Source organism: Carettochelys insculpta, chromosome 22 (genome assembly GCF_033958435.1).
Source record: "Carettochelys insculpta isolate YL-2023 chromosome 22, ASM3395843v1, whole genome shotgun sequence".
NCBI classification, from domain to species: Eukaryota; Metazoa; Chordata; order Testudines; family Carettochelyidae; genus Carettochelys; species Carettochelys insculpta.
The window spans coordinates 18,715,591-18,740,515 of record NC_134158.1 but is presented as its reverse complement, the minus strand read 5'-3'; the positions used below and the strand labels follow the sequence as shown (position 1 = coordinate 18,740,515).

General features: G+C 61.5%; 1 protein-coding gene across 1 annotated transcript; it reads right to left on the bottom strand.

The window, feature by feature from the left end:
* Positions 1-170: 170 nt before the first annotated feature.
* LOC142024493 (protein jagged-2-like) lies at positions 171-16,405 on the bottom strand. The gene is made up of 13 exons (XM_075016552.1): positions 16,329-16,405; positions 14,212-14,514; positions 8,385-8,448; positions 7,816-8,070; positions 7,570-7,630; positions 6,652-6,782; positions 6,047-6,166; positions 5,078-5,191; positions 4,073-4,186; positions 3,323-3,369; positions 2,603-2,779; positions 2,099-2,201; positions 171-1,746 (listed from the first exon to the last, which is right to left on the bottom strand). Exons 1-13 carry the CDS (start codon positions 16,389-16,391, stop codon positions 1,442-1,444), a joined length of 1,857 nt encoding a protein of 618 aa, XP_074872653.1. The 5' UTR covers positions 16,392-16,405; the 3' UTR covers positions 171-1,441.
* Positions 16,406-24,925: the final 8,520 nt, after the last annotated feature.

Here is a 24,925-nt window from a genome sequence, read left to right as displayed (position 1 = left end):
TCCCCGTAAGGGATTAAGCTGAAGGGAATAAGGGGATTTCGAAACGTGTGGGGTCCTTTCGATAAGGACCCCTGTGTAGCCGCACCATGGGCGTTCGAAAGTGGTGCTTTCGAAGCGCTGTGTCTGGAAGCGTGCTAATGCTAATGAGGCACTGAATATTCAGTTCAGCGCCTCTTTAGTAATCTTCGAAATGGCCATTAGCATGGCTATTTCGGAGATTTGTGCCAGTGTAGACACAGCCTGGGTGTTTGATTTTTGTGGATTCTTCCGAGAGGAGCAGGTGCTTTTCAAGACAAATTTCCTTTGGTTGAGAAACTTCTCCTAGGAAAAAAAAATAGACAGTTTTGATGTAAATTTTCCCACCAGTCCCAGCTACTCCTTCCCAGGTGGGTGGTTCAAAGACAGAGGGCCCTGGAGAGAGCCCCCAAGACACTTTTCAGAACAGAAAGGAGCTGGGCTGGGTGATGGCTAGCAGAGGTTGGAGCTCCAGGTAATGGGCAGACCTGGTATCTGTTCAAGGACCACAGGTACCAGATGCACAGTGCAGGCAGAATCAGAGGCAGCCTTTCCTCCATGCCCTGAGAGTCCCACCCTGGGAGACCCGTGGAGGATGGAGTTAGATACACACACCTTGTAGAATTGGAAGCGACCTTTGAAGTCCAGTCCCCCGCACTCAGGGCTGCACCCACCACCACTCTGACATTTCTTTTTAATCTATTCTCCCACAGCCCCTTGGGGAGGCCCCCTCAAGGGCTGAACTCCCAGCCTTCGGTTTACAGGGCCAGTGCTCTATCCGCACAGAAGCTGCCGGCTGGGGACAGTCTCTAGAAGGAGACTTCTGGACCAAGGGCTGGATGTGGACAGTGGAATGATTTTCAAAGAGACAGGAGCTGGTGCTTCTGGAGGGGGAAGGCCCCATGTTTCAAGGCCTTCTGCCTGCCCCTGAGCGAGCCAGCTCCCAAGGCCCTCGGGCTAGGTTGGAGATGGAGCCTCTTAGAGAAGAAAAGCCCCACATCCCTGTCCACACTGGACCAGTTGCATTTCCCTTGTGCCCACCTGTCTGCCTGCTAATGAGCGTGGCAGATCACTGGCAGGTCATGCTCATTCTAGGCAGTGACCCAGCTGCCATGGTCATCTGCTGTTGAGCTTCTGCCTGGTGAATACCGGCTCACCAGCGTGATGAACTGGGGCAGCCTCAGCTGGCCAGTCTGAATTACCCCCGCAGGGGGGGTCCCTCTGGGTTGGACCCACGCTGGCATGGTGAGAGCATTATGTGCCCCCCCGCCACATGGGGGCCGGTTAAGGTGCTTTAGCAGAGCTGGGGGGAATGAGGGGGCTTGAGGGTCCCCAGTGTTGGGGGGAGCCCTGCAGGGTCTGTGCCCCACCCCCAGCCCCTTATATAGCAGCGCAGGGAGCCAGCCCATTCTCCCCCTGTGCTGGATCAGAGCTCGGGCTCCAAGCAAGCCAGGGCATTGAGTCTGTTGAGCTTGGCTCTCTCCAGGTTGGAGATGTCCGTCTTGGGGAGGCTGCGGGGTGGGGGGAAAGGCGGCTCCCCCTTGTCCGGGGGCTGGCCACACTCCCCCTGTGTAGCGCTGTGGATGAGCTGTGCTGCGTTGTTGGCCAGCAGCTCCTGCTGGGGCAGTGCTTGGCCTTTCCGGCGCATCCACAGGGCGCAGAGCAGGGCAGCCAGGAGTGGCAATAGTGCCAAAGGCAGCAGGACGTAGAGCAGGGTCTGGCCAGCGGCCCCTGCGGGAAAAGAGCGCAGTGAACAGGGACAGCCAGGCCCATGGTGCCAGCCGGTCCCCCTGAGCCCCATTCCCTGCCCTTTCCCCAGCCCAGCTCTTCCTCCACCCTGATATAGCTTCCTGATCCACCCCTCCCTGCCCCCACTGTGCCAGCCAGGCCCTCTCATGTGCCCCCCGCCCTCACCAGCAGGGTGCTCCCTGCCCCTTTGCCTGGCAGGGGGCCTGCCCTCCTTCCCCTGCCATGGGATGTGCCCTTTCCACAGCACCTGCCTCTCTCCAACCCAGCACCGAACCACAGCCCTCTGCCTCCCCTCCATCGCACCTGCCCCATAGCAGCTGCCACCTGGCCTTACCGGCGCAGTTCCCATCTGGGCAGGAGCACACATAGCTTCCTGCCCCACCCAGGCACAGGGCCCCTCTGGGGCAGGGGTTTGGGGAGCAGAGATCCAGCCAGACCTAGGACACAGGGAGAGCAGAGCTAGCAGAATCTAGCACCATGCTGGGAGCGCAGGGGCAAGGAGACCGCCGGGCCAGGGGTCTCAGGTCTGTGCAGTCCCGGAAGGGGAGAGCGAACGCAGCCCCACTGAGGGGGCTCCTCCAGCTTCTTCCCAGACTGGATTTGGCCCATTGAAGGTCTACAACCTCCACGGAGCAAGATCACAGGCCCCTTTTTGCCAACAGGGAAACTGAGGCACAAAGGGGTTGGGGGCAGTGACTTGCAGAGGGTTATGCAGGGGAACCAGCCATAGAACCAAGGAGTCCTGGCTCCCAGCCCTTCCCCTGGCTCTACCCACTAGCCCCTCCTCCCTGCCCCTCTCTGACACCGCTTCTGCCTCTCCGATCCCTGTGGTGCTCACCTCGCAGAAGGGCCCGCTGAAGCCCGGGGGACAGCTACACGCCACGCCGTGCCCTGGCGTCTCCTGGCAGCGGGCTCCGTGTTGGCAGGGGCTGCTGGCGCACCCGCCCAGCTCTGTCTCGCAGGCTGCGCCCGTGTAGCCAGCCGGGCAGGAGCAGACGTGCTGGGTCCCCTGTGCCTGCGAGGGGGGTTAGCGGAGACGGGGAAGAGGAATGTTTTCACTGGCATAGCAGAGGGCAGCTCCCCACAGCGACAGAACAATGGAGCCCCCCAGGCCGTAAGGGGCACTCTGGCAGTCACAGGCCACTGGCACAGGAGGGGCTGGGGGTGGGGGTGATAATATCCCACCCCCACAAGTTGGCTGTGGCCAGCTCAGGGCCAACACGCATTCCTACCCCTCAGCAGCCACGGGGCGGGGTACCTCCGGTGTCCACAGCCTTTGGGATCCCACCAAATCCATCTCCCCCCCATCTCTGGGGTTACCCATGTGTCCCCCGTTTCCATGCCAATCCTTCAGCACTGCTTGGGGACGTCACGCGTCGATCCCTGCCCCCACACCGCAGGGGCTCTGCCTAGCTTCAGGGGTCCCTCTGCCCACTCTCGGGGGGGAGGGGGGAGCTCAGGGGTAAGGTGCTGCCTCCAGACCCGGAGGGGAGGGGTGATTCCTGCAGCCAGTGCGGGTCCCTCCCCTTGCCCGAGAGGCTGAGGCACCGGCACCCACCTGGCACTGCCCCCCATTGCGGCACCGACCCTGGCAGTGGTCGTCTCCTGCAGATGGAGAGGAGCCAGGAGTCAGGGAGCGACATGGCTGTGAGGGGCGCAGGGGAGCATCCTGGGGAGCCGGCCAAGGACCCCATCCGCCTTGCGCCCCAGCAGGCCAGGGCAGGGGCAGCTGCTGCAAGCTGGCGTGTGGCTCTGGGACCCATGTTCCCAGTCCCCAGACATCTGGCACAACTCTCCCACTGCCTCCCAGATGGGGGGCGAGGAGGGACATGGACCAGCTGGCAGGGCAGCATTAGGGCAGGATTCTGAGCAGCCTCCAGGAGTTCTGGGGGGCAGGGAGTAGCCACAGCACAGTGTGCCCTGGCCGTGCCCCTCATCTGCCCTCTAGGGGCTTGAGGGGGCACACTGCACTGTGGCTATTCCCTGCCCCTCCCAGAGCCCACAGAGGCTGCTCGGAATGGCCCTAGGGGCCAGGCAGGACCCAAAACCATGGCGAGTCCTAAGGCCATGTGAAGCCCCCTTCCCGGCTGTGAATCTGGCCCAGTGGGTCCCCAGGCTGCGCTTGATGCCCTCAGAGGCCTCTCCCTGTACGGTCTGTGAGCTTTGATGGCCAGGGTCTGCTCCTTTCTGGTCCCCCTCCCAGCCACGGCTGAGGCCTGGCAACCCCCAGCCCCTGGCTACGTGGTGCTGTGCCCTCCCTCCCACGGCCCCGTCCCCAGCAGCTGGGGCCCGCTGGTTGCTCTCTTACTGGTCTCGCAGTTGGGGCCGGACCAGCCCTCCAGGCAGTCACAGAAGTAGCCCCCGATGAGGTTTTTGCAGTCCCGGGTGTGCACACAGGGCTCTTGCTCACACTCGTCGGCATCTGTGGTCGGGGTGGTGGCGGGGGGTCAGGATGGGGCAGGGGCTGCTGGCAGCCCACGAGAGCAGCATGTGACACCACTGGCCAGCATCAGGGCCAGGGCTCCCCCACACCCTCCAGCCTTGGGGACAGTAGGATCCTCGCCTCACTAGCGCCACCCTGTGGCACTTGGCTTTCGTGGGGCCGGCTCCCAGCCGGCACTGGTCACTGGGTACCAGGCGCGCAGCTCCTTCCCCAGCACAGGGATGCCGCAGCTTCCCCTTCTCCCCACTCCCGACCTCTGGCCAAGTTCTGCACAGCGGGGAAGGGGCACAGCTAGCCCCCGGTCCCGTTCACGGCCCCTGCTGCAGACTCACGAGAAGGGGAGGAGCTGGGACGCACAGCACAAGGGCCGGGGGCGGAGGGCAGTGTCAGAGTGGGGGTTGGGAGGGTGGTGTCATGGGGCAAGGGAGGGTGGCAGGGGGGAGGCCGTGGGGAAGTGTCAAGGCATGGGGGCAGGAAGGAACGGCAGGGGGCAGAGGCAGAGCATGGCAGGGGCAAGAAGGAGTAGCAGGAGTCCGGGGGGGGGGGCGGGGGAAGTGGCTGGGTGTGGAGGGCAGAAGAGGTGTGTCACAGGGCAGTGTCAGGATGTGGGGGGCAGCAGAGAGGTGCCATGGGGCAGTGTCAGGACATGGGGGGCAGGAGGGGGGCGCCACGGGGCAGTGTCAGGACATGGGGGGCAGGAGGGGGGCGCCACGGGGCAGTGTCAGGACGTGGGGGGCAGGAGGGAGGTGCCACGGGGCAGTGTCAGGACGTGGGGGGCACAAGGGGGGCACCATGGGGCAGTGGCATGGCCTGGGAGGTGGAGAGGAGCTGGGGAGCCCTCTGAGCTCTGTGCCAGGGGAGCCCCCTCACCCAGCTGGCAGGTTTTCCCGGTCCACTGGGGTGGGCAGGAGCAGCTGAAGCCATCGGGGAGGGGGTGGCAGGTGCCGCCATGGGCGCAGGGCTCCGACCGACACTCGTCCAGCCCTGCCAAAGGAGGAAGTGATCATGGAGGGAGGGACCCCTACTGCGAGTGGGACGGGCTCAGCCAGGCCCCCAGGGTCCCTCAGGCTGGGCCAGCACCCTGCCTTCAGCTATGGGGCCTGGGCATCATGCCAAGCAATGACCATCTGGGCAGGGGGGACCCTGGGAGCAGGGCCTGGGGGCTGAGTGGGGACAGGAAGGACCTAGGCCCCGATCTATGGGACCTGCTGTTTCCCTCCCAAGACCGGCCAGGGACAGGCTGGATCCTGGGTGCTTTGGGGTGACCTAAGCCTGGGGGATCCAGCCTCTCCACCAGCCCCCTACAGCCTCCTCCACCCCCCCTCCAACAGCTTCCTCTGCCACGCTCACCCCCAGTCCCTCTCCTGCCCCCCAACCCAGCCGTCACATCCCCACCAGCCCAGCCACAGACTCCCCACAACCCTCTGGGCCTTTTCCCCAGGACACCCCAAATCCCCAACAGTGTCCTCAGCCATGTCTCTGCCCCTCTGAACACCCCATCTCCGTTCCCCCTGGGCCTAGAACATGACCCCTGGCCACACTGGCCACCCACCGCCATCCTCCTGGCTCCCCACTCTTCTGCTCCCCACCGGGCCCCGTCCAGCATCCCCCCTGTTCCCAAAGGAATCCCAAATCTTTCCTCCTACCGGCTGCCAGCAGCTGCTGCCGGCCCTAGAGCATCATTCCCTTCATTTCGAAGCGCCCCAACAACCAGCTCCCACTATCCCAAGGGCACCCCAAAGCTCACAAGCAGCTGTGGGGAAGGGCAGAGAAACTGGCGTCAACTCCAAGGTAGCCCCCACCCCCCGTCTCCAGCCCACCCCCGCCCGGCCCCCTCACCATTCTCGCAGTCCCGGCCCCAGAAGCTGGCCGGGCACAGGCACTGGTACTCGTTGGGCTCCGTGTTGGTGCAGGTGCCGCCATTCCGGCAGGGCCGGTGGGAGCCGCAGTAGTTCAGGTCTGGGGGGAGAAGGGCTCGGCTCAGCTCCAGGCAAAGCCCACTGCCTCCGGCCTGCCAGGGCAGCCAGGGTCATGCCCCGTCCTCCCGCTGGGGAGAGGCAACCGCACCAACCAGCTGTGGGGGGCGCTGGGGGGGCGGGGCAGCAGCTCCCAACTACTCCAGTCCCAGTTTATCCCAGCAGGGGGCGCTGTGGCGAGTAGGGGGGCTTCCAGCTACTCCAGTCCCAGCTTATCCCAGCAGGGGGCGCTGTGGGGAGTGGGGGGGGGCTTCCAGCTACTCCAGTCCCAGCTTATCCCAGCAGGGGGCGCTGTGGGGAGTGGGGCAGGAGCTGGCTGTGGGGTGAGACCCTGGATACTCCAGCCCCAGCAGGAGGCTGCTATGGGGAGCAGGGCAGGCACTAGTAGGGGACGCTCTGGCTACCCCAGTCCAGGCTGTCCCAGCCAGGGCTCTGTGGGGCAGGGCTATGGGGCGGGATGCTGCTCACCCTTGTCACACAGCAGCCCGCCCCAGTTGGTGTTGCAGTCGCACTTCCAGGGCTCTGTGCAGGTGCCATGCAGGCAGCCGGGAAAGGGGATGCACTGGTCGCAGTTGGGACCCATCCAGCCATAGTGACACCTGGGCAGACACACCAGACGGATACACACGGGCAGTGAACCCAGCCCTGTGCAATAACCTGGGTCGTCAGGGACGTCTGCGTGGGGGCAGCAGGGGAGGAGGTGTCTCTGTTCATGACCAATGGCCCCCTAGCAATCTCCGGCCCTAGGGGCTTCTCGGGGCGGGGGGAGCAGACGGGCTGCAGCCGAGACCCATAGGATACCATACTGTGGGGGTCCTGAAAGAAGGAGCATTGTGGCAAGCCATAGAGGCAGTTGCCCGGGAGGGGACTGGAGTCTAGTGGTTAGAATTTGAGGGGCGGGGACTGTGCTGGGAGACAGGACACTGGGGTTCCACCTCTCGTTTTAGGGGGCTTGTCAGGTGAGGGGTCAAAGGGGGCACTGGGAGCCAGGACTCCTGGATTCTGTCCCCAGCTGTGCACAGGATGGGACCGGGGGACGCAAGCAGGTTTGCCCTGGGAAGCTGCCAGGACTTGTCAGCGAAAGGAAAACGCTTCGAGTTCCCCTTCCTGCCCTGACGCCAGCACTTCCCCGCTCCTGGGCCTGGCCCAGCCGGCCACAGCCCTGCGCCTCCACCATTTCCTCCCATCCTATCCACCGGAGAGCCTGCCTGGCAGCCAACTGGACTGGGCTCCGGCTGCAGTGATGCTGGGAGGGACCCCACCAGGCTGCCAGGGAGGCATCCAAACAGCCCCCCGCCCCCTTCCTTCTCCACGCTGTGTAGGAAGTCGGTGGGGGGGAGAGGTGGGGGGGGGCATGGGAAAGGGGGAGGGGTCCATCCCACTCACGTGCACTCTCCGGGCACCTCGCAGAAGCCGTGGAGCTTGTGGCAGCCCAGGCGGCAAATGGCTGTGACAGAAATAGTGGGGGGAGGATGAGGGGCAGGAACGCCCCTCTGGCTTCCCCCTTTTTCCAAGCCCTGCACTCTCCTAGGAACCATGCCCCCCAAGCACCCCTTCCTGGGGACACCACGTCCCTACCCCCGCGGCCCTTCCCTGCCAGCACCGTGCCCTGCCTTCTGCCCCAGCACGTACCTTGAGTGCAGTCCTCTCCCGTCCAGCCGTGCAGACAGACCTTACCGCCGCTGGCGTCGCAGCCGTGGTGGCCAAAGAAGTCGTCACGGGGCCGGCACAGGCGGTTGCAGGAGGGGCCATAGTAGTGGTGGGCACAGCGCACCCGCAGCCGGTACTCCAGAGCTGTGACCCGCCCGTGGTGCTGGAAATCCTGCCAGCCCTCGCCTGGGTTCAGCATCCCTGAGCGCGTCACCCGCTCCACCAGGGACCCCCTGCCTGCCAGGGAGAGGAACCTGTCACTGCTCTAATGCACCCTACACCGGCTGCGTCCTGCCTGGCGGGGGGGGGGTCTCTGAGCCTGGCTCACTCGGGGGCAGGGGAATGGGGCACATGGGCTGTGTGCCATGGGGAACATGGGGCTGGAGGCTGTCTGGAACCCCCTTGGGTGTGCCAACTGCAATCTGGCCCCAGGGTGGGGACTGGCTGGCTTTGTGGGGCAGGGCACAGGACACGGGGGTTTCCCCCTGCAGGGGGTGCTGGCTCCGATCCAGGCACCACATGTGGGAGCTGGTCAATTTAGGGCACCTCACCTGGGGTGCTGGAGCCAGTTGTGTTGTCAGCATCCCAGGCTTCCAGGATCAGCGAATACGCACGCTGCAGTATGAAAGTACAATGTTAGAGAGGCCAGGTGTCACTCCCTAACACCCCCCCTCCTTTGACCCGATTGTTCCAGGGTGGGGATGTGGGCAGGGGGTGACATGGACTGTCTGTGCAACATAACACCCCCTGTCCCAGGGTCTCTACACCCTTGTGGCTGGGTGGGGATCCTTAACCCCACCGCACAGAGGGGGAAACTGATGCACACAGAGCCGGCATCCTGACTCCCAGCTACTCCACATCTTCACCCCACCCCCAAACGCTAACCACTAGACTTCACTACCTTCCCAGAGCTGGGGATAGAATCCAGGAGTTCTAATTCCCAGCACCTCCCCCCCAGCTCTAATCCACTAGACCTTCACTGTCCCACGCCCAAGCCAAGGGTAGGACCCGGGAGTCCTGCATGTCATTTGCTGTGAGGAGGCCATGCTGATGAAGTCCTTCCTGCTGTGGTTGGACATGGATGATTGCTGAGTCCCTCCCCTCAACTCTTTATTGTGCAGGCAATTGTCTCCTCTCCTCCCCACTGTTTCCTAGGTGCCGTGCCTGCTGCATGCGAGTGCAAGGGGCTGCACGAATGGAGGACAGCATCAGAGACAGCCAAGAAAACACAACTATCCCTACGGTTTTCCCCAGGGGCTCAGTAAATTCAAACCCATTTCACAGGTGGGAAAACTGAGGCCTGGGCAGTGGTGGGGAGCCCCCCCAGCAGCAGAACTGGAAGCAGAGCCTGGCTGTATGCCCAGGGCAGCCTAGAGAAAGGAGGTTGCCAATGCAGGGCAGGCATCAGGGAGGTGGATCCTGGAGTTCAGTGTGCTGGTAAGGTCTGTCTTGACTGTCCCATGCCACTGGGGCCGGAATGGTGGGTCAAAGGCGTCTGGCTGGGGCATGGCAACTGGGAGGAGATGGGAAAAGGGAGAGTGTTTCCCTCAACCCTTCTCCCTGCCCAGAGTCGCTTCCATGGGAGAAATCCCTGGCTGCTTCCCAGAGGTATCACTGCCTGCACTGAAACATTCCTTCTGCCCACGTAATGGTCCAGGTGTGGCCCACACCGGGGTGGCGGGGAACTCCCCATTTCCACCCCACCTCTGCCCCCTGGGGCCCAGCGAGGGCATCAGCCAGAGAATCTGCCTCCTCTAGACGAGCTGACTGGGCCAAGCTTAATGCAGCCTGATTTCCCTTCTCACGGGCGGCTGGGCAGCAAATGGGCAATGCCACTCTGGCTCCTCTTCAACCACCCGGCTGCCCCAGCTCTGCTTTCGCTCGTGGAGGAGGGAACCCACCCCTTTGCGGCTTCTAGAGCCGCTTGGGGGAACAACCGCAGAAGGGGCAGAGCTCAGCTGCTGCAAATGCTACTCCAGCTGATGGAGACTCCCTGCAAGCTGCTAGCAGTATAGGGGCTGTGACACATGGAATGGCGGGTCTGACCAAACCCAGGCCACGGCAGTGACACATGTCCACGTGGCCTTTCTGTTGTGTCAGCTCAGACCTCTAGGCCCAAACAGACCGGTATGCCCTCCCTGTTGTCAAAGTAGAATGAGTAGGGGGCACCAGGCGCCCTCCCCCTGATACTATAGGGATCCCTGGACTAGTCCCCCTCCCCCAAATTCCTTTCTAGCACTTTTCTAGCTCTGTAGCAACCCTGCCTGACTCCCTGGGTAGTGCATGGTGGGAGTGGGGAGCCCTGTGTGTGGAGGGAGTGCAGAGGAAGGATACAAGGGCGGAGGGCCAGGGAAGGGGTCCCTAGAGGTAGAAGGATGGGAGAAGAGGCAGTGAAGGGGCCTTAGAGGCGGAAGGGTACAAGGGGGGCAGTGAAGGGGTCCCTAGAGGCAGAAGGGTATGAGGAGGGCAGAGAAGGGGTCCCTAGAGGTGGAAAGATATGAGGGAGGCGGTGAGGAAGCCCCTAGAGGCAAGGACATGAGAAAGGGACTGGGGAAGAGCAGGGCCCATAGAGGTGGAAGGATTCAAGCGGGGTGAGTGGGAAGTGAAGGGGTCCCTGGAGGCAGAAGGATACAAGCGGGGGCAGTGAAGGGGCTCTTAGAGGTGAAAGAATACAAGAGGGGGGTCAGGAGTGAAAGGTCACTAAAGGTGGAAGGATATCGGGGGGGGTCACTGAAGAGGCCCCAGGGACAGAAAGGGCATGAGCAGGGAAAATAGAGGTGGGGAGAAAAGGCCCCTAGAGGTGGAAGGATACCAGGGAGGGGGCCACTCTTACAGATTGACATGTAGTCCCCTTCCAGAAATTGAGTCCCAGGCAGGTCCCCACCTATCCCCCCACTGTTAATTTTCCAAACCCTGGTGCACACTGGCCCCGCTGGCTGAGGGCCCCCCCCATAAAGGGGAGATGTAAAAGCTGCCAGCAGGGTTCCCCCCACCCCGAACCCAGGCATAGATGAGAGCCAAGGCTGGCGCACAGGTGATGAGTGTCTGTAACCCACTACCCTGTCAGCGCCACACTGGGGGCTCCAATGCTGTGAGCTTCCTCACAGCAGTGCCCTGCTGGTGCCCAACTGGGGAACCAGGCAGTATGTAACCTGGTTTCCAGTGAGTCTCATCTGGTGTTTACCAGGGCACTGCCATGCAGCAGCTGGCAAGGCCTGGGTGGGGGGCACTGCCACAAGGAAGCTTGCAGCATCTCATTCCCCAGTTGCAATGTTGCTGCAGGAAAGCTCACAGGCCACAGGCTGCTAGCCCAGCCTGTAATACCTCGCACACCTGCCAGCTGGCTTGAGGGCACAGGATGGGCCCTGGTAATTTAGGGAAGTTATTTCATTAAGTTATTTACCTTTCTGTTTCCCCCCTGGGTGAGGGTGAGGCATAGGGGTGGGGCTGGAGCCCTGCACTTCTTGGGCAGCACCTGGCACAGGCCTTGCGGGCTGCGTGTAAAGGGCTGTTTCCCTTCCCTGGCATCTGCCAGCAATCCCGTTCCATGCAGGACTGGGCTTGCCTAGCATTGCAAAGAGCCCCAGGTTACAGCCCCACCCAGGGTCCCAGCGCAGCCCCTGCTGCAGCGGGGTGGGGAGGCATCATTCTAAGGGCTGGGAAGGTCTGCTACTCCCCCAGGGCAGGTAGATCCTGCAGCGTCCATCACCTCCGAGACCCCATTCCTTGTCCTGCTGTGCCCCCTTCCCCCAGCTCTGCCAGTGCCTTCCAGTCCCGACCCACACCTCTCTGCTAGCCCAGCCCTGGGCTCCCCTCCTCCAAGCTCTGCCAGTGCCCCCGGGGCCTGATGCAGAGGGGCTGAGAGGGGACATCTGTCTCCAACCCAGTGTTTCCCTGACCCCTGCTGAGCAGTGCAGCCCCCCGGCCTTTGGGGGAGACTGTTCCTACATCTGAGGACCCGCTCGGAGCCTGGCTGGCTGTTGGAGTCCAGAGAACCCCATGTTCCAGGTCAGCCCCCTCTGCTGGGGGTGCGGGCAGCTTGGGCCTGTCTCACATGCGTGTGCACTGATGTGCAAGCTCACAGGCCGGCCCTGCATGGGCTGCACCCAGATGTCGCAAAGGGATGCTGTAATTGTTGCTGCTGGAATGGCTCTCCAGACAGCCGCTAGGGGGCGCTGTCTCCCCACCTGGCCACGCCCCTTTTCCCATCACTCCAGCATGGCACCATCTCCTGTCACCTGGCCACACCCATTTCCCATTACTCCAACAGGGCACTAGGGGGCACTGTCGCCCCACACCTGGCCACGCCCCATTTCCCATCACCCTAGCAGGGCACTAGGGGGCGCTGTTCCTCTTGTCACCTGGCCACACCCTATTTTCCATCACCCCAGCAGGGTGCCAGGGGCATTGTGCTTCTAAGACCCATCTCAGGCTCTTCTCCGCAGCCCACTTCAGCCCATGGCCCCTCTGTCAGCCTGTAAATATCCATGACTCAGACTGGGGCCAGTGGCATGAGGGCACTGGGCAAAGGTGCCAGCTTGTGTCTCGGGCACTTCTGTGGGGGAGGTTGAGGCTGGCGTGGTGATGAACAGCAGGTGGGAAGCTGCAACCTGGAGACTGCACTGAGCGGCACCCATGGCCACGCAGAGGGCAGCGAGTTCGAACCTGCGCTGGGACAGGAGCCCAGGCTGCAGCTGGAGCTGGCTGCTGGAAGTGCCCAGAGGAGGGCTCTCAGGGGAGGGGCAAAGGGAGCAGGTTGGCTCCGGGCCCTGGGAAAGGTCACGCAGGGCAGGCTGCTCACCCACTGGGGCCAGGAAGCTCCACACCGTGCAGGGCAGGTCACAGGCTCCCAGCGTCCCTCAACCAGAGGTGCCCTGGCCAAGTGAGTGGGCAGAACAGGCCTCTCTGTATGCAGATCAGCCGGGCCCTTTGTGCCCATTCATCCCTGGCCGGCCCACAGCTCTGGAGAGGGAGCCGGATGGAGATACCAAGTTGGGGCAGAGGAAGTGGTGTCTAGTGGTTAGAGTGGGGGGGCGGTGTGGGGAGCTGGGAGGCTGAATTCCTGGGTTCTCTCCCCAGGTCTGGGAGGGGAATGAGGTCAGTAGTTAGAGCAGAGGGGGCTGGGATCCAGGATTCCTGGGTTCTCATCCCAGCTCTGGGAGGGGAGTGGCATGTAGTGGTTAGAGCACAGGGTGCTGGGAGCAAGAGCCCCTGGTCCCTGTGCCAGGTTTGCACAAGATCAGTGCGAAGAGGATGCAGACAGCTATGGCTCCAGGTGTGCGGGGGGTGCGGGAAGAACAGCTGGTACTCAGAGTCTGTTCTCCTGGCAACTGCACGTGGGGGCTGATGGGAGGCCCAAAGCAGGGTCCCCTTCCCCAGAGAAAGGGGGCAGGGAAGGGAACGTACCAGCCCCTGTGATCTGGTCCAGTGCCTCCTGGCCCTCAGTTCTGACCTACTGCCCGACTGTGCTTCAGTTTCCCCTCCCACTCTTTGTGCAGTCAGAAGGTGAGCCCTTTGAGGCAGGATGTGTCTCATGCTCTGTGCCCTGCCGGGAGCTGCCGGATAACACCACCCGCTGGAGATGGCTTTGGAACGGGAGCCGGGAGTCTGAGGGAGGCAGGAGCTTGAGGGAGCCCAGGATCAATAAATCACGGAGCAGCTGGGGCCACCCACTAATTCATATGGATGGAGAGAGACTGAGCATCTGTCAGCCCCCAGGGAGCCAGGCGAGATGAGAATGCAGACATGGCACTGTCCCCACCCCTCCATCTTCCAGGGGGCGTCTTACACCATAGGCTCAGAGCCGAGCTACATAGCCTGCCCGGCTCTAACCAGTGGACTCCACTTCCCCCAGACCCTGGGACAGAACCTGGAGTCCTGGTTCCCAGTCCCCCCGGCTGTAACCACTAGACCCCATTCCACATCTCTTTTTTCCCAACTGGGGCAGTTTGTGGCTTACAGCAAAGGTCCGTCCCTCAACCTGTCCCAGTTCCCAACGGAGCCCCAGGAGGTAGCCTGGCTGGGCCCTGGAGCGATGGGTGGATCAGGGCCAGGCAGGTGGATGGCCTCTCTCCCAGGGGCTGATCCCTCTCCCAGCAGCAGCCCCAGGTGTAGATCCTGGGAGAACCCAGGGACTGTTTCCATCCAGCAGCCTGGATAAACCCCACCCCCCTTGCACACCCAGGCCAGCTAAATCTCAGTCCTTGCACACCCAGGGCCAGATAACCCCACCCCTTACACACCTAGGGTCAGATAAACCTCACACCTAGGGCCAGATAAACCCCGCTCCTTGCACACCCAGGCTAGATAAACCTCGCTCTCCGACACTGCAGCCCCCCCACCCAACTCCCCTCTTGGGTCAGGATACTGGGCCCTTACCGGCCAGGCGAACTCGAATGGCACAGTAATCCTGCCCATGTGCTCCGCACCCCGCCTGGACTTGGCCGTGAAGGTGTTGCCCCCCAGCACAGGGGTGGTGCCGGCCCCCAGCACGCAGGGCCCCCCAGGGATGACACGCAGCTGGTACTCCTTCAGGCAGGCCTGGAAGTAGGTACGACACGGTTCCCCCCTGGGACACGGCGGCTCTGCCCCGCCCTGGCAGCAGCGCCCGTCCGCCAGCACCCCCTTCTCGTTGCTCATCAGCCAGATCTGCAGCTCAAAGAAGCCAGCTGCTTCGAGAGTCTGGAAGGGAGAGGAGTTGGTTAGAGCAGGGGCTGGAGTCCCCCTACCTCTGCTTCTCACTTCCGGGTGACTATGAGCTCAGCTTCCCCACCCCCACTGCTCTGTGCCCAGCTCTTCCCATCACGCTGCAGGCACACAGGGAGAATCTCTCACCAGCTTGGAGCAGTATAGGTCCCATGACACACACCACGGTGCTGAATCCATCCAACAAGATGCAGCAGTGTGCCCACACCCCTCACAGTAACAGCAGCAGCCCATTGCTCGCCACCAGCCCCTGCTGCTGCCCAGGGTGAATTAATAAGGACACACTCTGCCTGGGCTTTGCTGCTAGGGAGAGAGGCTGGGGGCTAGGTCCAGCCCAGGGATCCAGAGATGGCTGCATATTTCTCTGCCAGCTTTGATCCAAACCCACAGAGCTGCCCTCCTCTAGGCATTCTGCGCTCCTCATGCCAGCCCCCACCAGTGCTTGCCTCCCATCCCTAGCTGTCTGATCCCAGCCCCTCAGCCCAGCACAAGGAAAGGAGGGTGCTGGAGCCTAAGAGATAAGGCAGGATTGGAACTGGGAACCATTGCCAGCTTGGGGCAGAGAGATGCCAAACCCAAGAACCAGACTATGCCAACCCCTCCCTGGCTCAGCTTTCAAGCCCAGCTCAGAGGGAACACAGGAGGGGCAGCCATGGATCTGGGGGGCCCTGGGCCACTTGGACAACACAAGATGGGTATGGATGGAACAAAGGGGAGCAGAGGGGTGTGATCGGGTCTCACCAGCTGGGGGCTCCAGTGTTTGCCCCCACCTCCATGGTGAGATGAGGGTCTCAGGCCCAAGACAGCAAATCTATGGGGATCCCTCACCTCATGCAAAGAAGCACCCACCCCTGGTATGGGGTGACACAGCTGTTTATACAGGGCTCCCTCCCCCAGTGCCGTGATGCAGCCACCTCTGGGGTGGGGCGCAGCCACTGCTTAACAGCAGTTTATGTCGTAAAGGTGCCTCCATCCACCCGAGTCCAGAGAGGGACTTTTCAGGGGGCGCGACTGGACCCTCTCCTGGTGGATTTAGCCAGCAGGGACCCCAAAGTTCACATGCATGTTCGGTGGGGCTCATAGGTCCTTATGATCTTGGCTGGCATCTGAGTCGACAGCTTGTGCCCTCCAAGAGCCTCACGTGGGGCTCAGCTCTGACCCAGGGAGCAGAGTGCCCCTTATGGAGCCCCCGCCCTGCTCCCTGCAGCACCCCGATTTCCTCGCCAGTCTCCCATCCGAGCACAGAGCCAGCGCAGGCGTGGCCGACAGCTGCGGGCTGGAATGTGCCAGGAGACCTGTCCAGGCAGGGCTCAGATCTATGGGCATGGAGGTGCTGCTTGCCCCCATGCCGCTGCCCCCCCCACTCTGGGCAGGGACAAGAACCCAGGGGTCCTGTTTCCCCTGCTCCGAATCCCCCACAGGCAGGGTCCAGCTGCCCCACGGAAGGAGGGTTAGCTTGGATCCGGGGGACCCCGGTGCCCCACGGAAGGAGGGGCAGCCTGGACCCGGGGGTCCCCTGCCCAGCACAAGCTGGGTGTGGAAGGAGCGGAGGGGCGTGACCCCTGGGCCGGGCCCCCAACGTTTGCCATCGCCTGGACGTTAAAACCCACCGCGGCAAGCGACGCCACAGCCCCTGGGGGGCCCTTCGCCGCCCCGGCCCGGACCTGCCCCCCCCCACGGGGCACGGGCGCCCCCCGCCCCCCAGCCATGGACGAGCTGCCCCGGGGGCCGGCCGGCCGGCCCGGCGGGGCCCGTTCCCAGACAAAGGAGGGGGGCCGCGGAGGGCTCACCTGGGGCCGCAGGTGAAGCCAGAGGAGGACGCGGAGCAGCCCGCAGCTCAGTCCCAGCCTCATTGTCTCCGCCCGGCTCGCGGCCCCCTGCCGGCTCCCCGGGGCGCGGCGCGACTCCCAGCCGGGGCTCTTCGCCGGGAGCCGCCTGACATCATGCAGGATGGGTGGGGCCAGCCCGCGCCGGCCAAGTCATTAGCAACTTTCCCTGCTAATGAGAGGAGAAAGCTGGTCCCCCCCGCCCCGCCCCGCTCCGGCTCGGCTCGGCTCGGCTCGGCTCGGCTCGCCGGCAGGAGGGGCCGCGGCAACAGCGACCTTCAGGGGAACTGCAGGACCCGTCTGTCTGTCTGTCCATCCATCCCCCGGAGCCTCTGTCCAGCCAGTCATCCTCACAGACAGCCCGCTCTCCATCCATCCCCCATCCGTCCATCCACCCTATACACACCCCTCTGTCCGTCCAGCCCCCTACACACCCCTCCATCCATCCGTCTGTCTGCCTGTCTGTCCGTCCATCCACCCTATACACACCCCTCTGTCCGTCCAGCCCCCTACACACCCCTCCATCCATCCATCCCTCCCATACATACCCATCCGTCTGTCTGTCTGCCTGTCTGTCCATCCATCCCCCAGAGCCTCTGTCCAGCCAGTCATCCCCACAGACAACCCTCTGTCCATCCATTCGTCCGTCTGTCCGTCTGCCTGTCTGTCCATCCATCCCCCTACACACCCCTCCATCCGTCCATCCATCCCATACATACCCATCCATCCGTCTGTCTGTCTGTCTGTCCATCCATCCCCATACATACCCCTCTGTCCACCCATCCCATACATACCCATCTACTTGTCTGTGTGTCTGTCCATCCATCTATGCCCCCCAAGAACTCTCCATCCATCCCCATACACACCGCTCCCTCCATCCCCCTCCCTCCATGGCCAGATAACTCAGTGGTTAGAGCATTGACTTGCCAAACGCCCTTGTGAGCTCAATCCCTGAGGGGGCCACTTAGGAATCTGGGGCAAAACAGATTTAAAGAAGAAGAACTCTGCTGGGGGTGTGCTATGACATGCAGGGGACTGGACTCAATCACTCTTGAGGTCCGTTCCAGCTCTATGAGACTAGTATATCCCCATCCATCCACACCCCTTGAGGACCTCTCGATCCACCTGGCTGGCTGTCCATCCCCCTTCCCCATACACAGCCATCTGTCCATCCGTCCCCTCTCCGTCCGTCCATCCATCCACCATCCCTCCTCATACACATCCGTCCCCATAGACAACGCTCTCTCTGTCCATCCCGTCTCCTCACACATTCCTCCACCCTAATACACACCCATCTGTCTGTCCATTCATCCGTCTGTCCTATCCATCCACCCCACTCCCCATATGCATCAGTCCATCCACTCACCCCACCCCTGCATTATCAGTCCCTCCATTCATACTTCCCTCATACGCACTGGTCCATGCACACATCCATCCACTTCCCCTCCCCACCCTAGCATTGGTCCATACATCCAATATGGCCTCTTCTTAATTTCCTGTCCTAAACTGCTCTGCAGGGAAAGGGCTGTTAAGCAGCTGCCCAGCCTCTCCCAGGCAGGTGGTGGCTGGGTTTTAATGCTGGCTGAGCGTTCTTGAGCTAACCAGCTGCCCTCTCAGCCCAAGGACATGAGGTGGTTGAAGAATAAATAGGTGCTACCCACTTCTCCCCCCAGAGGTGGCCACATCTCAGTGCAGGGTGAGAGATCCCTGTACAAACAGCTGCTGCAGCTCACCCCAGAGGTGGCTGCATCTCAGTGCTAGGTGAGCAATCTTTCGGTGTCACTGGTTCAGTGCTTTGGGATTCTCTGGGGTCTCTTGTGCTGTACACACAGAAAAGTTAGTCCAAGAAATGCAGCCAGCTGCCACTCCTAAAAGCACTTAGCACAGGCCAGGGCGGAAAGGGCCCCCAAGTAACCCTCGCCTGCCTGGACTGGGAATGATAGAGCCTGAGAAAAAGTAGGGTTGGTCAGTGCCCAGGTCTGGTGCTGCGAGCTTCCTCCCCGAGCAGTGTCCTGTCAGTGCCCAGCTGGGAACTCTAATGCTGGGAATTTCCCTACAAGGGTACCCGGCCACCAGGAAATCCAGCATGGAGAGCTCCAACTCTGACAGCTGGTGCTCCCGGGCAGTAGGATTGCATTCCCAGCCCCTCCCCCCTTCAACCATCCCTGACTCCCTCTGCTCCCCCCAGCCCCTCAGGGAGCGGGGATTTCACAGTTTAGCATCTGTCCCTCCATCTCCCTTCCCCTGGCCTCTCTTCCCTGCAGCATCCCCCAGCACCCTGGCGACAGCGCTGTGCTGCTGGCTCCCCCTGCTGGTCATGGATGGCATGGCCTGTGCTGGAGCGGGGGGGTGGGGGTGGGGGGGGAGCTTTTTCCCCATGCCTGCCCTAGAGGGGAAAAAAAATCAACCGTGTCCCATTCCCCACGCTCCGGAGCCAGCCAGTCCCCATCCTAGGGCCGGGTTGGAGCCTGTGCCTCTACAGGGGCAAAGCCCCTGCCTCATTCCCCACCCTTTAGCCAGCCAGTTCCCACCCCATCCCCCACCCTCCATCAGGCACCTTTCTAGCACAATTCCTCAGTCCAAATGCCATCACAACCCCTGACTCCGCTGGCGCTCCCCCACTGGATCTGCCAGCCTGCACCCCTCTCTCCCCACCTGGCACCTTCCCACACGCCAGGATGTAATTCTACCCTCCTGGTCTCTTGGGGCTTTGGCTGGGCCCCACCAGGGGCAGCAAGTTGGTACTGTGTCCCTGACATCACCACGGAGCTCTTGTGTCTGGGATCTTTATGGGTTCCCCTGCCCACAATGTAACGGCTACTGGGAGGGCATCACCCACAATCCCCTGGTCTCAGAATTAGCACTGGGGAGTATAGCCCAAGACTCACCAGAGCAACCACAGCAGCAGGCTACTGTGACACAGCCCATGGGTGCCAACTGGCAGCTCAGACCGGACAAACTCGCTACACGTAATACACTGCTTTCACAGTACTCATGAATAAGGAGTAGCAAGTGGGGTCTCTGATGGAAACCTGTAACTTACACATGGTCATAGTCCTTGTGTGAGGTGCGTACGGGTGATATTTAAGGAATAATGTGACTGCACAGGAAATTATGGCCTTGGAAAGAAAGTGTGTCACCAGGGAATCATACCCCTGGGTGCTGGCCCTGGGAAGCAGGAGGGAGTTACTGTCCCTGACTGGCTAGCTGGTGCAGAATGTATTGTATCTTACCAGCCCCACCTCCACAGGGTTTTTCTGCAGGGCTGGGAAAGGGGCTCGGGGCAGTGCAGCCAAATACAAGGTAGAAGCAGTTTTTTTAGCTGAAGGAGTTAACGTGTGACAGGGACCCACGCCAGGTGAAGGGGGCAGCTCACAGCTCAACAGTCACAGAGTGGGGTTCACGGGTTACTAATTGTTGAAATCAGCCCCAAATCCAGAGGGTTTATTAACTCCCTGGGGTCTAGCAGAGCTCTGAATTTAATTTTTGGTGTTTTGCAGAATTATGTTGTGATGGAGTTGGGGGCGGGGTGAGAGTCAGGCTGAATATGTGTGTGTGACAGGCAGAGCAGCTCGCAGTGGCTAAGGATGACCCCTGAGGCTGTAACCTAAGCTGGCAGGTAACACCTCTGACCTGAGCAAAGAGGAGGGAGAAGCCGAGCTGGGTTTTGAATCCCAGGCGGCAGTTAGAAGCTTGTGAGAGAGTGGGAAGGCAGCCAGCCTGTGCTGAGGGGAAGCTAGACCCCAGATGGGGTACCCCTCGGGCTCATCTCCTCAAGATGGGTTGGAATGATGGTGCCAGCCTGATGTACTGACACCTCTGGACTGAGCTGCGCCTCTCTTGACTAATAAACTTCCCTTTCTACCTGATGAGTGAGAGTCACTCCTGCCTGCGGATGGGGTGCAGAGCCTGGGGACCCCTGAACCCCATCACATATGCATTTAAATTCCCTGGCTCATCTTTCAAAGGAATCCAGAAGACCATAGCTTTGCTGGACACCAAAAAGCACAGACTTTACAAGCCCCGCTGGATTTGTGGCTCATAAGAATTCGTAAATCAGGAACTTAGGCAAAGGGAGGGCTGGGGGAGCCCAGGGGGCGTGAGTGGCTGCCTGGTAGGTGGTGTCAGGGCGCTGACACCCAGGCAAGATAGATGCCACCAGGGGGTGGGCCTCAGCCGTGGGCACCCCAACAAGCAACTCAGCCCCTTAATGAGCTGGGTCTGAGACAGCCTTCTGCCAGTGAGGCAGGCTCGACTGACGCTCCCACCAACCTCTTTGTCTCTCTAGGGAAAAGCTGATGGTGCTGGGCGAGTCACGTCCCCTCGCTGTTCCTCAGTTTCCCTCTCCCACCCTTTGCCTGGCTACACTCACTGTGGCAGGGGCTGTCTTTCACCCTGACCTCAGACTCCACACCTCCCCAGTTGTCCCTGTGTGGCGGAGAATGGGTCCTGGTCTGAGTCTGCCTCTTTTCACATCCATCAGGGCAGAGAATCTAGGCTCTGCCATGCTAGGGAGCAGAGGGAAACCCCACAAACCTGTGGCATGCAGCAGCTTCAGACTCAGCCCCACCTCACTTGATCCAGATTGAAACCAGATGAGGCATCAGTTTCACTAGCATGAAACTGACCTGGGGAGACAGGTCTTTCTCCCCAGCAAGGAAGTGTGTTCCCAATGGAGCTTCATCTGCTCTGCTGTGGGAATGCCACCCCCCCACCTCCTTCCTTATTTTAACTCCACCCCCTACACCCCCCGACTGTTTATTTAAGGGCAATGTAAACAGAAGCCCTTCCCCATCCCAGCAGCCTGATAAAGCCTCTTTGTGTTTGCTAAGCCTGGGGTGGGCTGGGGGGGGCTGCATGCCCGATGAGCGGGCGGGGAGCCCAAGGGAAACCAAAAGGACAGGAGGAGAGGAGAGAACAGGCCAGCCAAGGTCATGGCTTTCCCAGGAAGCTGGGGCACGCAGGGCTGAGCAAACTGAAAAGGGCTGATTGCTGGCCAGCCAGGCAGTGGCTCCAGGTTAACCCTTGCCTTGCGGGACAGCTGGCCGCGCTAGGGACTTGCACAGTAGATCAGGCCTTATGTTGGACTGGGCCCCACGGGAGAGCCAGCTGGCGGGTTGGGCCTGCCCGGGGAGCTGCGTGTTCACTGGTGAGCCAGGCAGTGGCTCAGACGCAGCTGGGGAGCTGTGTATTGGATCGGGCCCTGTTGGTGAGCCAGCTGGTGGATCGGGCCCAGCTGGGCTGCCCCGTATTGGATTGGGCCCTGTAGGTGAGCCAGCTGGTGGATCGGGCCCAGCAGGGGGAGTCGCGTATTGGATCGGGCCCTGTTGGTGGATCGGGCCCAGCTGGGGTGCCCTGTTGGATCGGGCCCCGTTGGTGAGCCAGCTGGTGGATCGGGCCCGGCAGGGGAGTCGCGTATTGGATCGGGCCCTCTTGCGCTCTGCGCTGCACAGACGTGGCTGCCACTGCGGGGCGGGGGTTCTTGCTGCCAGAGGACACAGCACAGCCGTCAGTGCTCCAAGCTCTGCCCTGAGCCCCGCAGCGCCTCTCCCCAGCACGGCTGGGGATTCAGCCCACTGGGTGAGCCGGCTGCATCAGCGCCACTTCAGCATCAGAGCCAGGGACAGCTCCCAGGCCGGCCTCTGCTGCAACCGCTCCGCCCCGCTCTCTTCCCAGGCCTGGGCAGCCATCCAGGAACTCTGAATCCCAGTGCCCCCAGCGCCAGCCCTCAGACAGTTTGCCTGCCGGCTGCAGCGTGGACCAGGCTGGGAATTCCCCTGGGACAGATGCAGCCTTCTGTCTGCTCTGTGTCCCCTGCATCACCTTCAACTTCTGTACAGCAGCCCACTCAGTCTGCTGGGGAACTTGGGGGTGGCATCTCCCCCCTTGGGTACTTACCAGGGCAGTCCAAGGTCCCCAGTGCACCGCTGGCATCCCTGATGAAAGGATAAGCTGGGCTGGGCCAGGAGGGATACCCTCATACGGACACCTACTGTTCAAATGCAGCCGGCACTGCCTTTAAAATTCTGACCAGACCCAAGCACCCCTCCTACTGGGCCTGTTCTGCGCCTTGCACTTACTTAGCTCTTCCTACAGGACAAGTGCATGGCAGACCAGCAAGGCAGTGAGAACCAGGGGGCCTGTGAGTCCTGGCTGCATGGTCCTACACCCAGCTCCGGGAGGGAAGTGATGTTTAGTGGTTAGAGTGAGGCAGGATGCTGGGAGCCAGGACTTCTGGGGCAAGTAATCTGCTGGCTCCGTGCCTCAGTTTCCCCATCTTAATAATGGAGGCTACTGTTGCTGGTTCCTGGGCTCAATCGGTTAATGTTCATCAACGGCTCCAACGTCTCAACCCTCATCTCAGAGGAGCAAACCAAAAAGTGTGATTCCGCCCGCTTTTGGAGCAGGGCCGATGCGGAGTCACACCCATTAACGCTGGTGTAAATGGGAGGAGAACCTGGCTCAGGTGACTGAAACCGCTGTAACATTGCAATGAAATCAGCTTCAGCATGTTGCTATTGTGATTGTTTGGGTTGGTGCATGTGGACCTCAAGGGACCTAAGAAACAGAGCTGCATCATGCTGGGCGCTGCCCAGACACAGTGACCAAGATCAGGGCCCCACTGGGCCAGGCACTGCCCAGACACAGAGCCAAAGCCAGGAGATAGTACCTGTCCTGAAACTGTCTGAATAGACAGCACATGGGTGGGAAACTGAGGCCTCCAGAGGTGGGGAGTTGGGAACATCCCAGGCACCAGCAGATCAGTTGGGAAGCCTGGAATGGAGCCCAGTAGTCAACACTGCCACTTGGGCAACCTGCGCACTGTCCCACATTTCCTTCCACCCCCCCACCTTCAGTCCCCTGGGCTCCCCCCTGCTAGAGTCTGTTTGTGTTCCTTTCCCTTCCCCCACCTTCTCCTGCTTGCTGTCCATCAGCCTTCCTTTCTCTCCCATGCATCCCCATCCACCTAGACAGCTCCCCTATTTTCTGGGACCCGCCGACTGGCTCCAGGATCATTCTGCCTGTGACCCTTCCCCAGCCAGCCAGTCCTTTAACCAGCACATGGCACACACATGGAACTCCCCCCTTAGGGAGCTTCCTGGACCAGGTATTTTGCCCATTCTCCACTGGAGGGGGCACTGCGCACCTCCCCATTCAAAGAGGGCTCCCTGCCCTGTCCATAGGGGCTGGGGCCCTGAGCCACTGGCACTGGGAGGGGGCTGGCGTCCATGAATTGGGGGGCCTGAGTGGAGGGTCTCAGTCCCTCCAGGCTATCAATGAAGCTTTCATTTGTCCAGGGCTGGACCCCCATGTGTTGAGGGCTCTGAATCAGCCCTGCTTCCTGCCCCCTACCCCGCTCTGGGACGTGCTGAGTACTGGGGACAGGTTCAAAGCCCTGAGCGGTGCCCTCTGGCATCCTCAGGGCTCAGAGACCCGGCCAGGGCACTGAAAGGTCTGCTCAGTGCCCCCAAGCTGCCCTACTGAGCCAGGGCCAAGCTCACTGTCTCCCAGCAGGGGGCGCTGTGGGGAGTGAGGCAGGAGGTGGGTGTGGAGGGAGCACCCACCAGCTCCAGTTCCAGCCTTTCCCAGCAGGGGGCAGGGTGAGGGCAGGGGCACTGGCTAGTGGGGGGGTGAGCACCTGGCTAGTCCAGCCCCAGCATCTGGCAGCAGGGGGCGCTGTGAGGTGTGGGGAAGGAACTGGCAGTGCCGGGGGGTGGGGGTGGGGGCGCTCCCAGACAGTCCAGCCCTGGTCTCTCCCAGAAGGGGGCGCTGCGGGGCACTGGCAGGAGCTAGCTGGGGGTGGGGGAGGCTCCCAGCTACACTGGCCTTGGTCTGTCCCAGCAGGGGGCGCTGTGGGGAGTGGGGCAGGAGCTGGCTGCCGGGCAGGGCGGATGGCAGCAGCTGGCACCGCTTCCCCTTGGCAGGGCAGGGATGAAGGGTTTTCTGCTTGGCTCTCCTGCGGCTGCTGTTCCCCACTTCGGCCAGCAGGGGGCAGTGAGCTCCAGGCTATGACCCCAGCCTCTGGGCAGAGAGGAGACGCTTGCAAACTTGGTAAAGGGGATTCCCGTTCTAAGACCGGGTTAGCTCCTCAATAATGCAGCTTCCAGGGAAACGACGTATGGAGGGCAATACCCATAAGGAATAACGCAGTTAGTCTGGATACGTTCTCAACACATACAGTTCACAGAATCACAGAATCATAGGGCTGGAAGGGACCTCAGTAGGTCATCGAGTCCAGCCCCCTGCTTCAGGCAGGATCAACCCCAACTAAGTCATCCCAGCCAGGACCTTGTCCAGCTGGGACTTAAAAACCTCAAGGAATGGAGAATCCACCACCTCTCTAGGCAACGCATTCCAGTGCTTCCCCACCCTCCTGGGGAAGTAGTTTTTCCTAATATCTAACCTACACCTCTCCCTCCTCAACTTCAGACCATTACTCCTTGTTCTGACATCTGACACCACTGAGAACAGTTTCTCACCCCCCTTTTTAGAGCTCCCCTTCAGGAAGTTGAAGGCTGCTATTAAATCACCTCTAAGGCTTCTCTTCTGTAAACTAAACA

Coding starts and splice junctions, on each gene's coding strand:
- LOC142024493 (XM_075016552.1), bottom strand. CDS start 16,391: ATGAGGCTGGGACTGAGCTGCGGGCTGCTCCGCGTCCTCCTCTGGCTT. Junction 14,515..16,328: donor GGCTTCACCTGCGGCCCCAG/GTGAGCCCTCCG, acceptor TCTCCCTTCCAG/ACTCTCGAAGCAGCTGGCTT. Junction 1,747..2,098: donor CCCAGATGGGAACTGCGCCG/GTAAGGCCAGGT, acceptor CTTTTCCCGCAG/GGGCCGCTGGCCAGACCCTG.